Source organism: Erigeron canadensis, chromosome 9 (assembly GCF_010389155.1).
Source record: "Erigeron canadensis isolate Cc75 chromosome 9, C_canadensis_v1, whole genome shotgun sequence".
In the NCBI taxonomy this organism is placed as follows: domain Eukaryota; kingdom Viridiplantae; phylum Streptophyta; class Magnoliopsida; order Asterales; family Asteraceae; genus Erigeron; species Erigeron canadensis.
The window spans coordinates 35,721,959-35,742,651 of NC_057769.1; the positions used below are offsets into that span (position 1 = coordinate 35,721,959).

General features: G+C 32.9%; 3 protein-coding genes and 1 long non-coding RNA gene across 4 annotated transcripts; 2 read left to right on the forward strand and 2 right to left on the reverse strand.

Annotated features, from left to right (window-relative positions):
- On the forward strand, window positions 1–444 carry LOC122581081. Its single transcript, XR_006320968.1, has 3 exons — window positions 1–127; window positions 209–293; window positions 373–444. It is a non-coding gene; the product is annotated as an uncharacterized LOC122581081 (long non-coding RNA).
- A 579-nt stretch (window positions 445–1,023) lies between these two features.
- LOC122581793 (TOM1-like protein 9) lies at window positions 1,024–5,738 on the reverse strand. The gene is made up of 10 exons (XM_043754072.1): window positions 5,568–5,738; window positions 4,745–4,823; window positions 4,270–4,368; window positions 4,076–4,192; window positions 3,440–3,600; window positions 3,231–3,312; window positions 3,069–3,154; window positions 2,804–2,977; window positions 2,151–2,551; window positions 1,024–1,865 (listed from the first exon to the last, which is right to left on the reverse strand). Exons 1-10 carry the CDS (start codon window positions 5,666–5,668, stop codon window positions 1,255–1,257), a joined length of 1,911 nt encoding a protein of 636 aa, XP_043610007.1. The 5' UTR covers window positions 5,669–5,738; the 3' UTR covers window positions 1,024–1,254.
- Window positions 5,739–12,116: 6,378 nt separating this feature from the next.
- Window positions 12,117–13,609, reverse strand: LOC122582907 (U-box domain-containing protein 25). Its single transcript, XM_043755336.1, has one exon. The coding sequence runs from the start codon at window positions 13,405–13,407 to the stop codon at window positions 12,337–12,339; it is 1,071 nt and encodes a 356-aa protein (XP_043611271.1). The 5' UTR covers window positions 13,408–13,609; the 3' UTR covers window positions 12,117–12,336.
- Window positions 13,610–16,842: 3,233 nt separating this feature from the next.
- On the forward strand, window positions 16,843–20,109 carry LOC122583807 (bark storage protein A-like). Its single transcript, XM_043756182.1, has 5 exons — window positions 16,843–17,101; window positions 17,208–17,275; window positions 17,353–17,508; window positions 18,000–18,254; window positions 19,655–20,109. Exons 1-5 carry the CDS (start codon window positions 16,870–16,872, stop codon window positions 20,021–20,023), a joined length of 1,080 nt encoding a protein of 359 aa, XP_043612117.1. The 5' UTR covers window positions 16,843–16,869; the 3' UTR covers window positions 20,024–20,109.
- Window positions 20,110–20,693: the final 584 nt, after the last annotated feature.

The window sequence follows — 20,693 nt, forward strand, 5'->3', positions numbered from 1 at the left end:
ACAATTTTTTGTCAACTCACATTGTCATGAGTAAATTTGCTTTTAAATTTTAAGCATGACAGAAATGCAAAATGCACATGGTATCATAGATGTCCTTGCAGACATGTAGACTCGAAGATCAAAAGAGGTACAGTCGTCAATTGGTTGACAAAATATTATTATTGTAATGCTTATATATAAACATTTTGCAATTTATACTGTTTTCAAGGGCTTAAGCAAGAGGTTATTGTCGACTTGGTGGAGCAGTGTCATACATACAAGAGACAAGCGGTATACCTGGTCAACTCCACCTCGTAAGACCCAAACTTGCTATTTTCAGTATGTTTTATGCTTTATAATTCCTTAAATCATTTCATTGTATTGGTGCCACAGCAATGAATCACTATTAAGTCAAGGATTATGATGCAGTAGTAGTCAGCCCATCTGACCCGACCCGCAATGGAGTTTAATTCAAGTTATCTTTTATTTTAAGTAAATAATCTTTTATTTCAATAAGTTATCTTTTAATTTATTAGGATAACTATGACTTGATTTGTTTCCTCTTTTATTGGTGTTAGGATTAGTATAAGTATTAGGGTGACGAATGTTTATCATCAATTGATTATTTTGAGTTTATAAGAAAATTGACTTTTGTCAAGAAAAACCGTCAAGGTTTATAATCATTGATCACTTATATGTTCTTGAGCCATTTGAATGCGTGTGAAACTGCATCAGATTAGCTTTGAATGACGATTTGGAGCGAGTTCTTGCCAAACATGATTCACTTCTTACAGGAACTTCTGCTCCATCTGAAAAGTCAAAGCCTGAAATGAGCAAAGCATTAGAACCAGTTAATCCTCCTCTAACCAACACAAAACAAACAGGGTAATCAAGTTTACTTCCATATTGTTTCATTAGTACCTGTTATTCTCAACCACCAGTTGGCATGCAAAATATTTCTCAACCACCAGTTAATATGCAACTGTGTGTCTATATTGGATAAGATGATATGATTGATCAGTTGAGTAACTCATAAAACAAAAGTGAACAATGAAATCCTGAAGATAAACCTCACAAAATATTATACAATGGTCTCTCCATATTCTCAAATTCAGACATCCGGCTCAACATCAGCGGACCTATACATATAAAATGTACATAACTGCAACTAAAGGAAAAACGAAAACTGGCAGAAATATATAAGCCAGTAGAATTATATATAATGGCAATTATTTTGGGGGGAAAATAAATACAAGTCAAGTAGGTCACACGCTCTCAAGAAGCTCTACCAGGAGTCGTTTTGTTTGGTTTGACTTTTGCAAAATTAACTAAATCTCCAAAAAGCTTATCCTCTTCCTTTTGAGGCTTTCCAGACGGTACGTGCACATAGGATGCATTAGTCATTGAAGGACCAGTGTAAACCGTGTTCATGGACATCGCCGACATTCTCTGATCAATATATTGTGAATTTTGTTGTTGTCCATATCCATACCCATTGCTGTAGCTACCACTGCCACCACCGTAACCATTAACTTGGGCCATTTGGTTATTGTACATTTGCTGTGCCATTTGGGTAATGTACATTTGCTGCGCCATTTGGTTATTGTACATTTGTTGTGCCATTTGCTGAGCCATTTGTTGCGGATTCACGTAAGCCATTTGGCTAGGTTGTGTTTGCTGCTGCAGAAGTACACCTCCTTGGAACTGTTGTAGAGGAACTTGAGGGATATAGCCTGGCTGATTGCTCATAAGTGGCATACGGCTTCCTGTGTTTTGCTGCTGAACCAATTGTAAACCATTAGACAGAGAGTAGTGTGGACTTAGTGATTGATTGTCAGCAGGCTGAGCTTCCCAAGGCGGTAATGGTAATCCACCATTTGTAGCACCTATAAAAGCAACCACAACATGATTCGCATTTGAGATGATAAAACCTGACACAATGGGTAATCGGTTTGACCCGTTTATATTTATTTTTCTTTTGAATTTCATTATAGTAAATTACACAAATGGACCTTTTATGAAAACAGTAATTTCTAGGAAGCTGAACCAATAGGACCTTTTATGAAATATAGTCCATTATGAAATAAACATGCTGCTATTTTGTATAATTCACATAGGTTTATTTTGACAGGTACAGAAAAAATGTTGTTCCAGCATAATGTTTCACATACCATAGCCCAGTGAAGGTGACTGCTGTTGTTGAGGCACATGACCATTCCAAGCGAGATTATTTCCTTGATTGTAGGAGGACCATGACTCATGTCGAGGTGGAGCTGGCAATTTCTGATGTTGGATTTGAGGTGACGAAGAATATGTTTGTACAGGTGAAACATTATTTTGTGAATACATGTCCACAAGAGCTAATGCGTTGTTCTGAGATACAGGAGTAGTTGGTTGCGATACACCAACTGGGACTATGGCAAGAGAATTAGAAGCAGTTGGCGAGTCATAGTCATCTCCACTCAAAAGATCAAACTTGGGATAAGATTCTGGTGGAGTAGTTGACGTTCCATTAGTTGTAACAGGAGCAAGAGAGATCAAATCTGCCTCTACTTTAGCATGACTGACAGACCTTCATAAGACAGAGCATGGTTAAAAATGTATGAGCCAAAACAGGCTAATCATTAGAGCATAAGCACTTATTCCATTATAATGAATACACTTAAGGTTATTTTCATACCGTTAGATCTGTAAAGCCTGTTTTCTTTCTTAGCTAAATTTACAATTTTAACCAGCAGAATGTAACCCATATTGACCAACTTTCAGACGAATCAACTAAAAATTACGCCTGCTCATGAAACAATATGGAAGGAAACTTGATTACCCTGTTTGTTTTGTGTCGGTTAGAGGAGGATTGACAGGTACTAATGCTCGGCTAGTTTCAGGCTTTGACTTTTCAAATGGAACAGAAGTTCCTGTAAGAAGGGAATCATGTTTGGCAAGAACTCGCTGTAAATCGTCATTCAAAGCTAATCCTTGACTTAATAGTGATTCATCCCTGTGACACCAATACAATGAAATGATTAAAGGATAACTATAAAAAGCAAAAAACATACTGAAAGGTGAAAAATAGCAAGTCTAAGTCTTACGAAGTGGAGTTGACCAGGTGTACCACTCGTCTCTTGTATGTACGGCACTGTTCCACCAAGTCGACAATAACCTCTTGCTTAAGTCCCTGATAACAATAAATTGCATAATGTTTATATATAACCATTACAAGAATAATAATGTCAAACAAATGACAACTATACCTCTTTCTTTTGTGGGTCTATTGCAGTCAACATTTCTGCAAGGACATCCATGATACCACGTGCATTTTGCATTTCTGTCATACTGAAAAAGCAAAATTACTCATGAGAATGTGAGTTGACAAAAGATTGTTTAAACCCCTAAAATAAATAAAACCACCTGAACAAGATGATAATACACCTGCATTAACTGTTAGATTACTTTTATATACCTCAATGTTGGAAACTCAGACTCTGCAGAACGGACGGCAGAATCATTTGCATTTTCTGGATTACCCAAATTATGTGGATACGATGGTAGAGGCTGTGATTGTGGGGGTGTAAGGACGGGTGCTGATCTCTCGGATTTCTCTGGAAAATTTGCTCCTAAACGCTAAACAAGTAATGAGCAATCAACCTTAGATACAGAATCATATGTTCTTCACCAATTAAAGACTAACGAAAAAGAAAGCATATAGTAGAAGTGAAAATTTCAACAAACTTACAAATGGACTAAAACGGTTAAGTTTACAGAAGTAGCTTACAAAGAAAAGGGTGGAATGGGTCAACCAGATTGAAAGTCTCCTTCTAATGCAAAAAGCACTAACAAATCTATTATGAAGTGTTGACATTAATAATTAAAAAAAAAATACAGTTTTTGTAATCATATATGACGTAAATAATACTGAAAAAATAAATTAGACCAAAAAAAGTGTTTTGGGTCAACTCAACCCCGACCTGTCCCACTATGACCCTATTGACCGTTTTGACCTTTACCCGACCTACCCGTTCCATCCTTGCAACCTTAACAATTCTTTTAAATGCCCAAGTCCTTGGAACCTTAGCATAAAGGATCTGTAAGAACTTACCAATAACTCATGATATGCTGCATAATACTGTGGATATCTTGCCCTTGCTCCTCCAAAAGCTTCTTGCCAAGTATCTATTAGCACTAATATCTTCTCTTTTACATGAAAATCGGGATGCTGTATTGCAGAACTTCCTCATAAATACATTTGACAATAAGATACTTAGGGCAAAATACAAACATTACTTCACTTACCTTCTTTTTCACTATTTTAACCATGTCGGTAAGTACATTTCTCTCGGCTACTTGCAAATGAACATAATCCCCACAATTCTTGACAAGTGTTTCCAATAACTTAACACGAAAAACAAGTCAATAATCACTATTTGCAACTTACATAAACCGATTTTATGTCATGGTCCAACTGTAATGCATAAAATTGAATAACATCTTGTTTTTGTTGTATTACAAAGTAACAAAAAACAAGGATAATGTACATTTACTATTCATTTAGCACAAGAAGAATTATGTATATTTACTTTTCATTTAGCACGAAACTTTGTTAACGATATGCCACTCAAAAGGTGTAAGCTCACACTTTCTTGTTATTTACCCTGCCCCAAAAATGCGAGACATTTATCAGGACTTTTATCCCATATTAGTCTTACACAAAACAATATCATGATCCCCAACAAAGACAGAACAACAAATAAGATTTTATTTCACTTACTGTTAAAGCAAGAAGCTGGACTTTGGGATTCTTGCTTCCTAAACGCCTTTTTATTCCTTTAATGACATCCTTTGCTTGCCTGAAAACAACCGAGTCAATTTTGTCAATACAACATATCACTACATTGTATCAATTTCAGCCCATTTACTGATAAATGGATTCGGGTTATGTTTTATCTTCCAACATTTAAATCAGTTCAAACTATACACTAGCTAAAAATGAAACAAGGCAAACAGGTCAAAACATGCCTAAAGAGTATTTCTATCGCTTATAACCTCCTCAATCGATTTGTTTAAAGTAGAATACTCACAAACCCAAGTTCAAACTTTTTTATTCATTTTCAAAGAGCAAAGTCACCTACGCAGTTAAAGCGTTCGAAAATCAAACCCGTGACTATCTTTAAATCACGCAAGTCGCAACCTTTCACTAACCCGATACCAAGCCTTAAGTTATACAACCCCCAAAAGTCCTGGATTTTATAACTTTTATGCAATTTCTTGATTTCTACTCAACTACTATTAACCATATACCTATACACAACCAAATATAATCACAATAGTTCAACCCGAAATCTTAACTACTCATCTACCTATTCAGCTACCCGTAAGGGTTGACTCGGATATACTCGGTCTAACTCAGATATACTCCGATATTTAAGGTTTGAACCTAACATCTCTTATGAAAACATCCTACACACTAGTCATATCATAATCAAAACTATTGTCTAAAACTACTTACCCTTCAAACATTCCAACATATATAACTAATAAGATATATATATAAAACTATACATATAGTTGAAAACAAATGAAAGGAAACATACACAGGATCATGATTACAAATATCACATATCTCAAGATTTAAGGCCCAATCAGGACCAATAAGCATATCATTTGTGGCTCTTCCCACCAAGGAATTCACCATATCTTTATTTATATATATGGGCTTTGATAAAACTGCAGAAATATTATAAAAATAATAATAATAACAAAAATCCTGGATATGGAAAAACAGGGATTATATAGGATTGATGAAATGACAGTCAAAGTGGGCTGAGAAATTGATGTTGGGATGATGGCTCAAAGTTGAAAGTCAACACGTAGTACTGCCTGCCTAGAGCCTGCTTGTTTGGTTTTATTGTTTTTTGTTTCTAGAAACAAGAATATTGACAAAATGCAAATATATTAATATTAAAATAATATTGTATTGTATGTGTATATCTATTTGATAACAGGAATATGGAGTAGTTTAATATTAAATGTGGCATGACCAAAAAGATTTTAACGCTTGCGTGCGTAGATAATAACGTTATAATATTCAAATCTATACTATATTTCTGTGTCTAAATTTTAAGTTTCAACATTTACTTTCCTAAAATGTCCTTTCTATTTATTCTATATTTATTAAAAATAACTATATTACCCTTTCTCTATCATCAAATATCAGTCAATCATATTTTTTCTCTCTCCTCCATAAATCATTTATTTCTCCAATTCATTCAAAAAAAATTTATCTCAAAAACTATAAATGATAATTTATAAAAATTATATGGGTGCTCATAAAATTTCGTGCTCTTTTATTAGAGATGTCATTCGATATACTTTCGACAAATTTTTAAATATGAGGGCAGAGCCCGTGCGGCTAAGACATTTGGTTATGACTCTCTATAACCTATCATACTCTATGACCTATCACTCCACTATCTCACCGTCCCAACGCGCTGGTACTTGCTCTCGTATTTAATAAAATCAATAAGTGACTTTAAATTTATATCAATTATTAATTATTTTAATAAGATTGAAGGAAGGGATCCGTAGACCGTGCTTTATTCACATATATCATCCCGTAAAACTTTAGATGCCAGTAAAACACCTCTACTTAATTCTCACATGATATGGGCATCCCAAAGGATCGAACCTTCGTCATTAAGTTTTTCTTCTGTTGGTCCTAAACATCATGGATGACGAATACCACTGGTTTATTGTCACATTGGTAATTATTTTTTATTTTCTCAAGTTGAATTTACATAAAATTAAACTCTATTAGATACCTACAAGTTTTTAAACTTCAATTAAAGTCTATCTTTACTCAAAAACAAATTTCCCAACGTTTTCTCATTATAAGATCTCATACGAACAAAAAAACTCCATGGGAACGGAAACTCGTACGAAACATTTCATTGAAGTTTTCATATATACTAAAACGTTTCTGTGAAGTTTCTATACTGTATCTAATTAATATTAGGGTTTCAATGAGTTTTTTTGTATTCCAAAAACGACTTCCATCTTGCGACTATGCATACCCCCAAACACAAATCATCTAAATTATACCATTGAGATCACCATCAGACTTTTTCTGTTCCAAAAATGATTAGTAAAAATTTAATCCGTGATCATCTATCACCGTCAAACATATATTATAAAGTTATACATATATAATTATATATAATCTCTGAAGTCTCAAATCTTTTCATATAAAATTAAAGGAAATTTAAGTGGAAAGTCAAATTGGGAGGTAGGGGTCTTAGCTTTGGACTAGTTTTGGAAAAATGACCAATTCTTACAAACCTTGGACATCGATCGATCGATGTGAGATGATTTCGCGAGCAGAGATCGATTTACATATTATGTTGGCGAAAAGAAACCTACGGTCTATTTATAATTATGGTTTGGTCTTAAAAAGCCCATAATTTATTACATGCTTACGGGCTCACAGATTTTATAATGTCAAACCCACAAGGTTTTCCCTATTAAATTTCCACCAAGCAACATTAATTAATCACACAATGTTGTAATTAATTACTAGTTTATACCCCGTGCGTTGTACGTTTAATTCTTATTTAATACTAATTTTTCGTAAATAACTAGGTTTTTTACCTGCACGATGTACGTCTTTTTAGAATTATTTTTTAAAAAAATTATAAATATTTTTAACATAGAAATCCCCGATAAAACATAAAAAGAAAATTGTTTTTAGCTCACTCACACAATTAAAAAAAAAATACTTAGGACCAAAAATTAGTTGAATGAAAGATCAAAATTTGCACCGAATAAGAAAAATACGCAATTCCTCAATCCTAACGAAGTAGTTCTTTTGGAATCCAATGAACAGCAACGATTACTTAGAATTAGTTGAATGAAAGATCAAAGTTTTACATTGCTTTGTTTTGGATTGGAATTTGAGGTTATATAGGCCTATAGGATGTAGTCGAGTTCACAAAAAAAATATAGTAAAAACAGATTTTAGGTTTTGTAAAATAAATATATTTAAGTAAATCACTAGTTAATATACCAAATTATTAATGAGATGTATATATGATATAAAATGTATAGATATTTGATAAATATATAATTTAAAAATATATGTTAAGTTTGTACGGGATTTAATTTTGATATGGGGTGTATTTTTGTTATTTTTTTTTATATAATTTTGTGTATATAAAGTGTTTATTTAATTTAATATATTGGAAAAAAAATATATGAAAATGATACATAGGATGAAATCTTAGGTGTCAAAGTTTTAACATAATTTTAGTTTTGAAGAGGCCTTTAGAAGGTTAGGATTCCTACTCTTTTAATATATATATATTTATATATATTAATAAAAATAGTCGTAAAAGTTGAGGTGAATGATTACATATTATAAAGTAGACGTTGATATAGATTTAAATGCAAAAACTTGGTTAAGCTCATCATGATTATGTTTACATTGATTGAAGTTTTTCCATTACAATGTCAAAATAATAAGTTAGTCATTTGATCATAAATATTCAAATCTATTATTTTTATCCAAAAATGACGAATCTGTAATGATATATTACTAATAAATTATATGTTATTTACTTGCATGATATGCGGGTAGCATATTGTCGTTGTTGCTATATGTTGATCAGTTGTTATAAATATTAATTTCTTATGTGGTAATATAGAATATGTACGTGTAAGTTAATCCTTGGTGTAATGTACTTTTTAAAATTATAATTAAGTTCTCAAATAATAATAAGGTTTTAATTTTCAAATAAAAAAGTTGTGTATTGTTTATTTTTCAAATACGTCGTTTAGCATTTTTGAATGATACCATTTTAACGTATATACAAAACCAATGATTAAAAAAATATATTTCAATATATATTTTAACGACATATTATTCTATTTCTACTTTTATATTACACGAATGTTTAAGATGACTTATTACTATTGAAAAACACCTATTAATCCACCCTCATTAATATGGGCAGAAGACTCATACCCAGATGGATCTTTAACCTTACCAAAGGCCAACAAAAGTACAAGCAAAAAGAAGTAAAAAAATTCAATATACTATAATTACCAATTGGAGATAATTTGTTATGTGTTATTTATAAGAATGTAAGTATATTTACTTATTATTAAAATATTTGATCAAATTGGATGAAAAATATAACATATCATGTAATCAAAATTATGTTTACATTCAGATAACTATATGATAAAAAATCTAATATTAGAATCTTATAATATTTATATTGTAATAATGTTATTAAAATTAAAATAACTCAACTAATAATAAATAAAAATAAAATGCATATGTATATATCAAATGTAGAAAGAAAATTGTTCAACTTATATATAAGATTAAATTGGTTCATAAACAAATACCATTATAATATTTTTAATAAATATTAGGATTATGTATTTAGTTTTGAAAATAAATAATATTCTCTATTAAAAAAAAATTAATCTATCGAGATTGGAAGCTACCTTTATTTATTTATGGGATTAAAATTAATAAATAACAACATTGGTCCAATGGTTTTGCAACCTTTTGTTTGTCCGTGTGGTTGCTAGATCGAATCCTAGCTTGCGTATGTTTTATTTTATTTTTGGGATGAAAATAGATATGCCATTTAAGCTGTGAGATGCACAACGTATGTTGATATTGCAAGTGAGATGACAAGTATATAAACTAAATCGATATAAAGATGATACGTGGGACAAAAGCAAAAACATATCAATATAAAAACGACACGTAGGACAAAAGCTTATGTGGCGAGCAAAGAGACATGCCACATCATCTATTGGAGATAGAGAATTATATATATAGATATATATATATATATATACACTATATACTATATTGGTGCCCGCGCAATGCAACAACGGTAATGGCAACGGTAATGGTGTGATTATTAACGTAAAAATAATTTCATTACGGTCGGAGATGTGATGAATTGTTGCATGGGATATGAGAAAGGAGAGGACGGAGATGAATTTTGAGTTATGGGTAAAAAGAATTTTACCGTGGTTAGCTTTTTTGAGAGACTTTCTTGCTTTTGAAAAATGCGAGCAAAAAATCATTTGGGGATTAACCATCTATTGAAATAGTAATTTTATTTATTTTTTCATAATCGATGTATTCTTTGTTTACAAAAGAAGCTCTAAAAAAATTCTTAAAAAAATGTGTGGTGAACCACCCGACCTGTAGCCTGTTTTGACCGGCACTAAATAATTCCCTCCTTTGAACATGGACACGTTTTTACCATTATCCAAGCCACCTATTTTCTACTTCTAATGCTACTAATACTAATGCTAGCATCTTATTTCCTTCTACGCAGTGGAATACGTACACGGTACAAGAGTTACACCCACGTACAAATGATTTAATCGTCTCACATTTACTACTACTTTGTAAAAAGTCCAAAACTAACAAAAAGATAGACAACAGATTGTTCATGCGCCAATTGAAGATTTTCAAAGTATTGTGTCAGCCTGTCAGGCGATGCTAATATATTTGCCTCCTTTTTTCTATCCGGGTGGCTAGCTTTTAGGGTGATAAGATTAAGTAAATACATATTATATCCAGGTGGCTAGCTTTTGGCTAGTATAGTTAATGGTTATTCATGTAAAAATGTCACTCCTTAGTTCCATTAAAAATATCACATTTTAAGTATTCAAAGCCTTAATTTATTAACTTTGACTTTTTATATATTTTTTTGTGTTATAAAACTTTTGATGAAAATTATACCAAATGAAAATAGATCCAAAACTCAATCAATACATATAACATTCATTAACTATTATATAACACAAAAAAAATATATAAGGTCAAAGTTGATAGATAAAGACTTTGAATATTCAAAATAAGACACTTCTAATGGGACGGAAGGAGTATTTTTTTGTTCACTATTTTTTTATTCACTATTCAAAATATGCTCAACGGATTCGGTATTAGCTTGGCATGAAGAACACATGGACGTTGACACTGCTATGTTTCTTTTTTGAAGTTGATCCACGGTAGGGATATGTTGCATTTCAATTATCCAGCTTAGGACGTGTACCTTTAGGGGTTATTGTTAGATATTTGGGTTGTATCTTCTCAATCTTTTCATTATCTATTTTTATTGTAAAACATTAAATAGATATGTGTTTATGCCTGATTTTTTGAAGTTTTATATGATGAGATTATTATGATTATTGGGTTGATTTTATTTGTATTTGTTTGGGCATATGATTTGAACTCTTTTTATGATGATTAAATAGTGGTTAATGGATTGATTAAATTGGGAATTATGAATCTTGACTTTTGAATACAAAGTTTGACTAGTCATTGTTTGACTTTGGCTTCCGCCACACTCATGAGAAGTCAAAGATTATAAGTCGTAATTTGTGAATCCATTTTGTATTGTTATACTTTTTTAAACCATTATCGTTGCAAAAAGAGGGATATTCGTCAAAATAAACACATTTATTTGTGACTAATATTGATGTCTTGTTTATTTTGTTTGTTTTGTATACTTGTTAATTGCAATTTATGTTGTCTTTAGTTAAAGTTAACCTTTTAAAACTCTCCGTTTAATAAACAATATTCACTTTCAAATTGCAAATATCATCTAAGTTTTCAATTCAAAGCAACATGGTTGGATCAGTGGCAAACACCCTTGCCTCTGGAGACAGAGGTCATGGGTTCGATCCTCATCCCATGCAAAGGTTGGAGGGCCTTTTCTACCATTTAGGTAGAAACCGGAAGCAACCTCTCTACTTAGGTAGAGGTAAGGTCTGCCTACATCTTAACCTCCCCCATACACCGTTAAGGTATTGGGGCTCAAAACCCGCGAAAGGCGGCACTGAGCAGTTACTTTTTTTTTTTTTATCAAAGTTTTCAATTCATCACCTCCTTATCGACACTCGAGTCATATGGTTATGTATCCGGTTTAGTTTTAACTTTTCTCCCATTCCGTTTCATTTTCCACTTTCCTTGTTATTGACCGTGACCCCTTGAGTTTCCAGGCCGCGTCAACCACGCCATATTGTTGTATTGTGCAATGGATGCATACATGGCTAATACAAGAAGGCCATTCGGGTGTCGGTTCTAATTTGCTAATTATTGCCTGATGAATAAATAAGAAATACATCAATAGTGGGGATGATATGTACAATAATGTTTTACCTAGTCTACAAATTATTATTCCGGATTATAAAGTTCAACAAACAATATGTTCCCATGAATGGTCTTTTAAATGTTAACATTCTCCAAATCTAACTTGACATCCAAATCTGACTTTGACTTTGACCATTACTTTTACTTTAATAAATTCCAGATAGAATCAGGACCACTCACCCCACTTCTTGTGTCAAATCCAACCGTTCATTTTCTTGGAGTACTTTTAATAACTGGGCCCCTTTTCTCCTCCCTCTTGCACTACAATCTCCTTGCATAGCCAACATCACTACACGCGCCACCTCTTCCGGTGGCGCAAACTCCATCGCGTCACCACCAGCACCACCGTAAATCACCGCTAATATTCCGATAGCGTTCTCTCTACCCCTAGTTGTTTCCATCCTCCTCATCACCTCCACCATCATTGGCCCGACCAATGCATGCGCCCTAAGCTCCGCCGCACCTTCAGCCACCGTACATAAAAGCTCCAAAGCCGCCAATGCCCTTTCCGCCACCGCCCCGCCATCCAAATCCACCAAGGCGTCCACCACTTTCCCCACCGCCCCTTCTTCCACCGCCACATGTCGATTACCTTCCCCTAAACAAAGCGCCAACAACACCTTTGTCGCCGGCTTTGCCAATTCTTTATCCTTCAAACAACCCAACACCCCCCTCATAACCGCCGACGGACATGACACCCACGCGCCGCCTCCTACGTCAGCATTTGCATTATCAACTAAGTCGCCGGCTGCATTGCCCATGTTGTCCACGGAGGCGCGTGGGTTACATATGACGGCGCGTGGTTTCTCCACAACGGCGTGTGGGTTAACCAAAGAATGCTGAAGCATATAAATAGCCTTTATTCTATCCAACTCTTCACCTGTACTGAGTTGAAGCTCCGCCACGTGGAAAAGCTCCTGAAGATCAGAAATAACAACAGGTGGCGGTTGAGGCCGTGGCGGCGGCGGCGGTGATTGGTGGCGTGTTAGTGCTGTATCGGGTGTCGGGTTCGTTTCAAAATTTGAAGTAGAAATGGGAGTGTGAGAGAATCTCCATTGAGTAAAACTTTGTGAGGTAGTGGAAGAAGACGAGGATTCCGAATGTGGCGGCGGTGGTGGCGGCGGAGCGAGTACCGGTGGACTAGCATTGGTGGGACTTAAAACAGATTGAGTGCAATAACGAAAAAAGCCACAAGAAAATAGTGAACGTGGTGGTGGTTTAAGTTTAGGATGGTTAGTACTTTTCATTTTGTGTTATTGTTATATAAGTAAGCAAGGAATGTGAATTATTATGGTGGTGGTGTGATATATATAGATATATATAGTGTGTTTGTATGTTTTTTATATGTGTGTAAAATGAGAGTGAAAGTGATGGTGCATGGTGATTGTAGGAGTAGGAAGATGTAAATGGCAGGGGAAGCACATGTGTACCAATTTTATGGCAGTGGCAGTAATAGACAGACAGAGAGTGAATTATTATGACAACATTGGCCAATTTAACGTTGGCTTCTAATCTAAATAAATTATTATAAAAAAGAAAAAAGTTGTTCGGGAATCACATGATACAACAAACGTACAATGTGACAATGTCTTCTTGTCAAGTTTTTATATATAAAACAATAGAATATGTACATATACCTATTACTTAAGGTTAAGGATAAGTTATATTATTTGTTCATGAAATAATACGTGGTCAATGTATTGTATAAATGTGGAATGAGTGTGAATTACTTCATCCTTTCCCTCCTTATCCTTCCATATTTAAACTTCATCATTCAACAAACCAAATAACAAATAATGTTATACGAGTAGATATATACTTTATTCACATGTCCTTCTAATAGTATTATTTTTTTTTTCAACCTCATCACCAATTAACCCAATAAATCAAATGGTTCCAAATTTGGATTTGTTCCTTATTGCTCTTCTTCATGGCTCACTCATTTCAATTGTTCTTATCATTGTCATCTTCATCATATTGCTAGCCTTATTGTTTGCATTTTGCATCACACTCCTCTCTAGTATTTTCATCGATTTATATCATGACTATTTTCCATGTATCTCGCAACTTAAAACGACGATGACCGCTCATCTCGAGTTATTTTTCATGCTAGTGTTGATAATCTTGGTGTATATTTACGTCCTTGTGGAGTTAAGATGGAAACCTGTGTTTATACCGAGAGTTTTGGAGATCAAAAAGAAGCTTCGAGCAGCGTTTGATCAAGTTGACAAGACAAAAGTTCGTTGATCATAAAGAATAATTAGACATGTTTTCTCCCCTTAATTACTTGAAAGCCTGTAAATTAATTCATAAAAATTTAGACATTTAAACACAAACTTTCCACAAATTGTTTTTGTCTTTAGCATTGTTTTTTTCTTTTAGGCAAAATATCATATATAATGTTGCACTATGTTTAAACTATAAGATATTGTTTTTAATTCAATAATTTTATAATCTAAGCCACAATCAATGCAGGAACAACTTCTGTTATACAACATAGGCAATGATATTCTTAATTTTTAATTCAAATTTATATTTTTGTACGTTTAAAGTTTATGTACTTTTGTCAGTTAGACATTTTGTGCTTCATAAAAGTGATAAAACATAAAGTAAATGTTCTATCCACTTTCTAACGTGGACTTGCATTACTTATATGACGGTCGTGTCTGATTACAAATTATTTAAGCCATTGCCTATACTGGAAAACATGATCATTAAATTGGAAAGAAGGCAAGGCATTGAGTTTTTAATTATTGCACGTACTTTATTAGGTATCTATATAATGTGTGACATCAATGATCCTGGTTCATATGATTGAATTTTGAAATTTTATTATCTATTAGACACAGGTGAAACATCTTAAGGCTTCTTCTTAATTCGGTTAACCGCCCACCCAACCAACGAGGCACAAGGAAGTAGTCGTGACCAGGTCCGTGACAGTTTGGTGAACCGATGAGCTCGTCAGTTTCAACCGATACAGCAAAACCATTGGACCGGACTAAACATCATAACTAACTCAAATTAATGAAAAAGAATGTATCATCTGCTCACAATTTATAGTTTATACTCACTTGGAGTCTACTAGTCTTATATTAAGCACAAAATTGACATATTTTTATTTGAACGACATTCTATTCTATTCATAAATTATACGTATGTCTGAAAACCAAGACTCTCGAAAAACCCATATTAATCCACCCTCACAAATGTGAGACATGGGACTCGAACCCAGGTGGATCCTCCAAAGATCAAAGACCTTACTAACGGGCTACCAACCTCATTGACATATTTGTTAATTTCAACAATGTTCTTTATCAGTTAAAAAAATACAAGTGAATTTATCATAATAGTATATATTAACCACATCAATGGGTGAAAACCTGGTATCTACATGGCTCACAATTATAACATATGAAAGCTGCATATCACAGGTTAGAAACTTGTTAAAAGCAAGTAGAGAAACATTTTTTGATCAATATATGAAGACAATGAGTCATCAGATATAAGCTCTATGCATTAAGACTTGAGAGCATACTCTAGAATATGCAATTTTGTTAATTTATTCGTAAGTCTAAGTTATTTTTTCAATAAAAATTCATAAAATTGGATTATCACGTTTATCGGTTCATGTGTTTATAATTTTATTCGATAAATTGATTGATGGTGTGATATTGATATGTAAACCAAACTCGGCCCATATTGACGAGCCCAAAATGTCTATTTCATACAGGCCTTTTTGTAATTATAACATTGCTGGCCCAATCTTCCACGAATATTGTGCACGTTTGATCAATTGCTTTCAACAAATATAGGAAGTAAGTTAAATAAGCCTAACTAGTCGTAAGTTACTTGATCGTAAATAAATTCAAGTCTAAAGTTCAAGCCTAGTTTGAGCAGCTTGTTTAATAAACAAGCTCGAGCTACAAACTTTAAAATCAATTAGACTTGTAAACCCAAATGAGTATCCTAGTAAAACCCATAAAACATAAAGTATCTATATAGAGCTATCATTCTGTATGCAAATAAATATTACCCTCTAAAAATAGTCATGAGTTAAATTCGATCTTTCTCGATACACAACGAGTCGAGATTGAAGTGGAGCTCTCTTATATAAACGAGTCGAACTCTGAGCTTGAAGTCAACTATAAAAAGTTTTGTTTTTATTTTTATTTTTTTAACAGCATAACAAGTTTTAATTAACTCCCTAGCCACACTCTTTAATATTAAAAGATATCATTAAAATCATTTGTCTCTAAATGATATTTTTTTATCTTTTAATAAAAAATCATGTTCAATTATTTAGGTCTCAAAAATTACACTAACATTTTTTCCAATAATTTTTGCACTGATGAATTTCTTTTCGTTTTCTAACTTCATTTCTTTGATATATAGAAAAGCTTCTAATTAACAAGCAGACTAGTGTACAAAGATGACTCAATGAGAAGGATGATAATACGGAGTATTACAATTATATCGACACGTTTACTTATACTATTATATTGCAGTATTTAAGATTTTATTATCTTTATACTAGTATTTTTTAATTTCTATCTACAGCATATACTTAGCACGTCTATATTATTTTATCACAAAATGGCCACATTTTAAACATTTAAGTTGGCCTCCTTCCTCCTCCATAAATTCACATTTTTGAATCCAATCCAATCATCAAACATCCCATCTCTCATCACCATTTTTGGAACATAAAAATGTTGACTAGAAAGTTAACTTCCACTACTTTTATTTATATTGTTGTATTATTTACTTTATCTCATCAAGATCATGCAAATGGTACATTACATGGAAGTACAAAAAAGATGGTCCATGAAGCCAATAAAAATGGACCTTATTTAGGTTTGGTCATTCCCAACTTGTTTGAAATGAATCCTCTACTCAACAATCCTCATTATAAGCCCAGCAAGCTCATTATCGACTATGCAGGTATGTACGTATAGGGAAGCGATCTGTACACCACCAGTTATTTACTCACTCATTTGTTATTCATTAAAGCTAAAGATATATGATTTGAATTGTGGTTTATTTGTAGGAAGAAGGTTTCGGTTTGGAAAAATTTACAAAAAGCCGGTGATTTTGGTTATGAGCGGAATGGGCTTGGTACGTTTATATTAGTTTACTTTGTTTTCATTGATTATACACGACTTGTTAATGTATCGTTTTATTGGCTAGTAAAGGTGAATGCGGCAGTCGCGACACAACTGTTGTTGAGTTTGTTTGAGATAGAAGGTGTGATACATTATGGAATAGCAGGGAATGCAAACCCAAATCTAAATATTGGAGACGTGACTATTGCTGAGTATTGGTCTCACTCTGCTATGTGGAATTGGCAGGTGACTGCCATCCTAATTAAATATCATTTATTATTTGTTATCAATCTACAAGTCAATGTTGATGCATAACCTTTTCTAGTTTCATATAGGGATAAGTATCTTATAATGTAACAAATTTTGAACGAATGTCTATAGTAAGAAATAACTAAAGTTGTGTGTATTTTATGTAAACAACTCAAAAATAATATTTATTGTATGTAAGAAAATGTATTCAACCAATTAAAATCAGAAAAGTAGCACCTCTATATGGTTGCCACGTATGTTTTCTTACATACAATAAACATTTTTTTAAGTTGTTTACATACAATATACACAACTTTAGTTATTTCCTACTATAGACATTCGTCCAAAGTTTGTTACATTACAGGATACTTATCCCTTTCATGTATGGACATTTTAGGCCATTTTAATTAAGGCAAAATTTGTTGGTTGAATTATTTACCGACTACGGTACAAGTTTTGTAATGTATAAAAATAATAAATGTTCGTAGAGGTATGGAGACGGGCCTGAAAATGCGTTGCCATTCGAAGGAGAAGGTGGATTTACAAGGGATATTGGGTACTTGAAATTTGGAGCATATTCATCATCATCCGAAGAAGAAACTAAGGATGACAACAACTTGTTGAACAATGTGTGGTACCAAGCAGAAGAAGTTTATCCAGTGGATGGCACTCCAGAGCAAACTCAACAAGCATTTTGGATCCCAGTTGACTCCAATTATTTCTCTCTCTCGAAAAAACTTGAGGTTAATTTTCATCTACGACATGACTACATCCCTAAATTTCATAAGGAAAACGATATTGATAACATGAACTTTGATAAACTTATCATACGGTACAAATTTTATACAACCATTTAATAAACAATCTTGGTATCACCTTCGATATCATAAACATGCCTCAAATCATCATATATCTAAAACACATAGATATATCATCTAATACATGATGCATTGAAACTTGCTTTGGACATAATTATGTACTCTTTTAATCACATAATTGAAAAGGTTCAGATAATCATAACGTTTTCTTAAAACTGTATGATATTTTATAGGAACTAGCTTCTTAATATGAAACTAATCTTCTTAAAGCTGTCAAGATTAGTTGACATTAACATTTGTTGATTAAAAGAATTTTTCTTTTTAATCTATGAGTTTACGAATGCATTTTAACATGTAATCGATAAAAATATGTAGGGATGAACACGAATTTTGTCTGGTCTCATTCTTTTTTTTAATTAATAAACTTAATAATTAAGAACATAAAGTATTCAGTCAAATTTTATGTTTTTTTATTACTTAATAAATTAAAATAACCGTCAATTATATATATTTTACTTAATACATACTTACATTATATATAGGTTCACCCATTTTATACATTTATAACTTAATAACGGACAAAAAGAGCGGGCCCGACTCTTACCTTTAGACATCAAATTAAAATGTAAATGACAAACCGGCCGAACATTAATATATGCATCAATAATCAATCATATATAAAAAAGATAATTTTTTTATTATATTTATTGGAAATGTATCTAGTACGCACCAATTATTCTAAAGTGGGGTTACCTTGTTATTCAAAGTTCTGTATTTTCTATGGTTAAGTTGTCAATTAAATTAATCTACTATCATGACACCCACCAACCTTGATCTATATCGGTTAGGTTTTACAACATAGAGTTTTTTACCCTGATTCAAGAGTTGAGAGTGAAAAAGGATATTTTCAGAAATACCAACATTCCGATAGTTACGTTGAATAATTTGCCCAATAAAAAAATGAAAAATAAAAATAAGTTAGCTCATATACGACTTTTCTATGATGTCTACGTGGTTCACGTGGTGGGTGTATATAATTATATTGCAAAAATAGACGTAGGATTAAGGTTTAGCAATAATTGAGTTGTTTAGGATAACCAAATAATAAACGTTTAAAATGCGTCCGGATATATTACATTATATTTTTATAATAAAATAATGTTTACGGGTTTGAATTAGTTCGTGTGATTCTATGTATACTGTTCAAATTCAAGGTACATTACAATATTACATTACAATTTTAGTTAGAAAGACAAGTTTGAGTTCAAAAACTCACTAAAATTGGTTTGATCGAGCTCATGATTTAAATGTTTGTATATTTGTAGAATCTAAAACTGGAGGGTTGCATCAATGCCACAACATGTTTATCTACCCCGCCAAAGGTCACCACGGTGCAAAGAGGCACAAGTGCGAATATCTATCTAGACAATGCAGCCTATCGAGGCTTTTTATACAACAAGTTCAACGTTAGCCCCGTAGAAATGGAAAGCGCCGGAGTATCTCTTATTTGCTATCAACAAAAAGTGCCACATATCACTTTTCGGGCTCTTTCAGACCTAGCTGGTGGTGGCTCAGCGAGTTCAAACGAGGCTGATACGTTCTCAGGCCTAAGTGTCGAGAACTCTGTAATAGTGATGGTGGAGTTTGTTAAATTGTTGGCGGGTTACAATCGAAAATTGTTAAGCTATGTTTAGTAGAAGAATTTCAGTAGCAATTGAATTGTCAAATTGTTGGAAAAACAAGACATGATAACATCTTACATGCTATTTTCTGTCTATCTTTTGTCATCATGAATAATATTATTTTCAGTTATTATCACTAAAATAATGTACCCGGATCTTGAAGCGCATATGTTATACCCGGCCATTAAGTCTGGACTCTGGAAAATGCGACATAATTTAGGCCGCTACTCCGAAAATAATGACAAAAATTGAAAAATAAGTAATCCGGCTATTGGGCCATGGTATGACATCCGATAAATGGACTGGTAACTATACATGACAATCAAGTCCGGATGTGTGATCTGACATAATTTAGGCCCGCATGTGGGATCGGACATGTAGTTTGCGATGCAAAGTTATCAAAACAATTTCATAAGAAGTTTTTGTCCAGCACTAACCAAAAAAGTATATAGTTAAATATTAATCCATAAAACAAAATTAAAAATAAAATAAAAAACATTTTTTTTTTTTAAAGGGGTAAATAATTTGCTCGCAACAAGGAATCTAACTTATGTTTTTTTAACCAAGTTCGTGTTAGAGAGCCTCTCACCCTCAATACCTAATAAAAAGAAAAACCCCCAACTAAACCGTCCGAATGGACTACATTTAATTCTTCTGTAAGACGGAAAAAAAAAAAAAGAAA

Coding starts and splice junctions, on each gene's coding strand:
- LOC122583807 (XM_043756182.1), top strand. CDS start 16,870: ATGTTGACTAGAAAGTTAACTTCCACTACTTTTATTTATATTGTTGTA. Junction 17,102..17,207: donor GCTCATTATCGACTATGCAG/GTATGTACGTAT, acceptor GTTTATTTGTAG/GAAGAAGGTTTCGGTTTGGA. Junction 17,509..17,999: donor CTGCTATGTGGAATTGGCAG/GTGACTGCCATC, acceptor AAATGTTCGTAG/AGGTATGGAGACGGGCCTGA.
- LOC122582907 (XM_043755336.1), bottom strand. CDS start 13,407: ATGAAAAGTACTAACCATCCTAAACTTAAACCACCACCACGTTCACTA.
- LOC122581793 (XM_043754072.1), bottom strand. CDS start 5,668: ATGGTGAATTCCTTGGTGGGAAGAGCCACAAATGATATGCTTATTGGT. Junction 4,369..4,744: donor TCCAGCTTCTTGCTTTAACA/GTAAGTGAAATA, acceptor TTTCGTGTTAAG/TTATTGGAAACACTTGTCAA. Junction 3,601..4,075: donor CAGCATATCATGAGTTATTG/GTAAGTTCTTAC, acceptor TTACTTGTTTAG/CGTTTAGGAGCAAATTTTCC.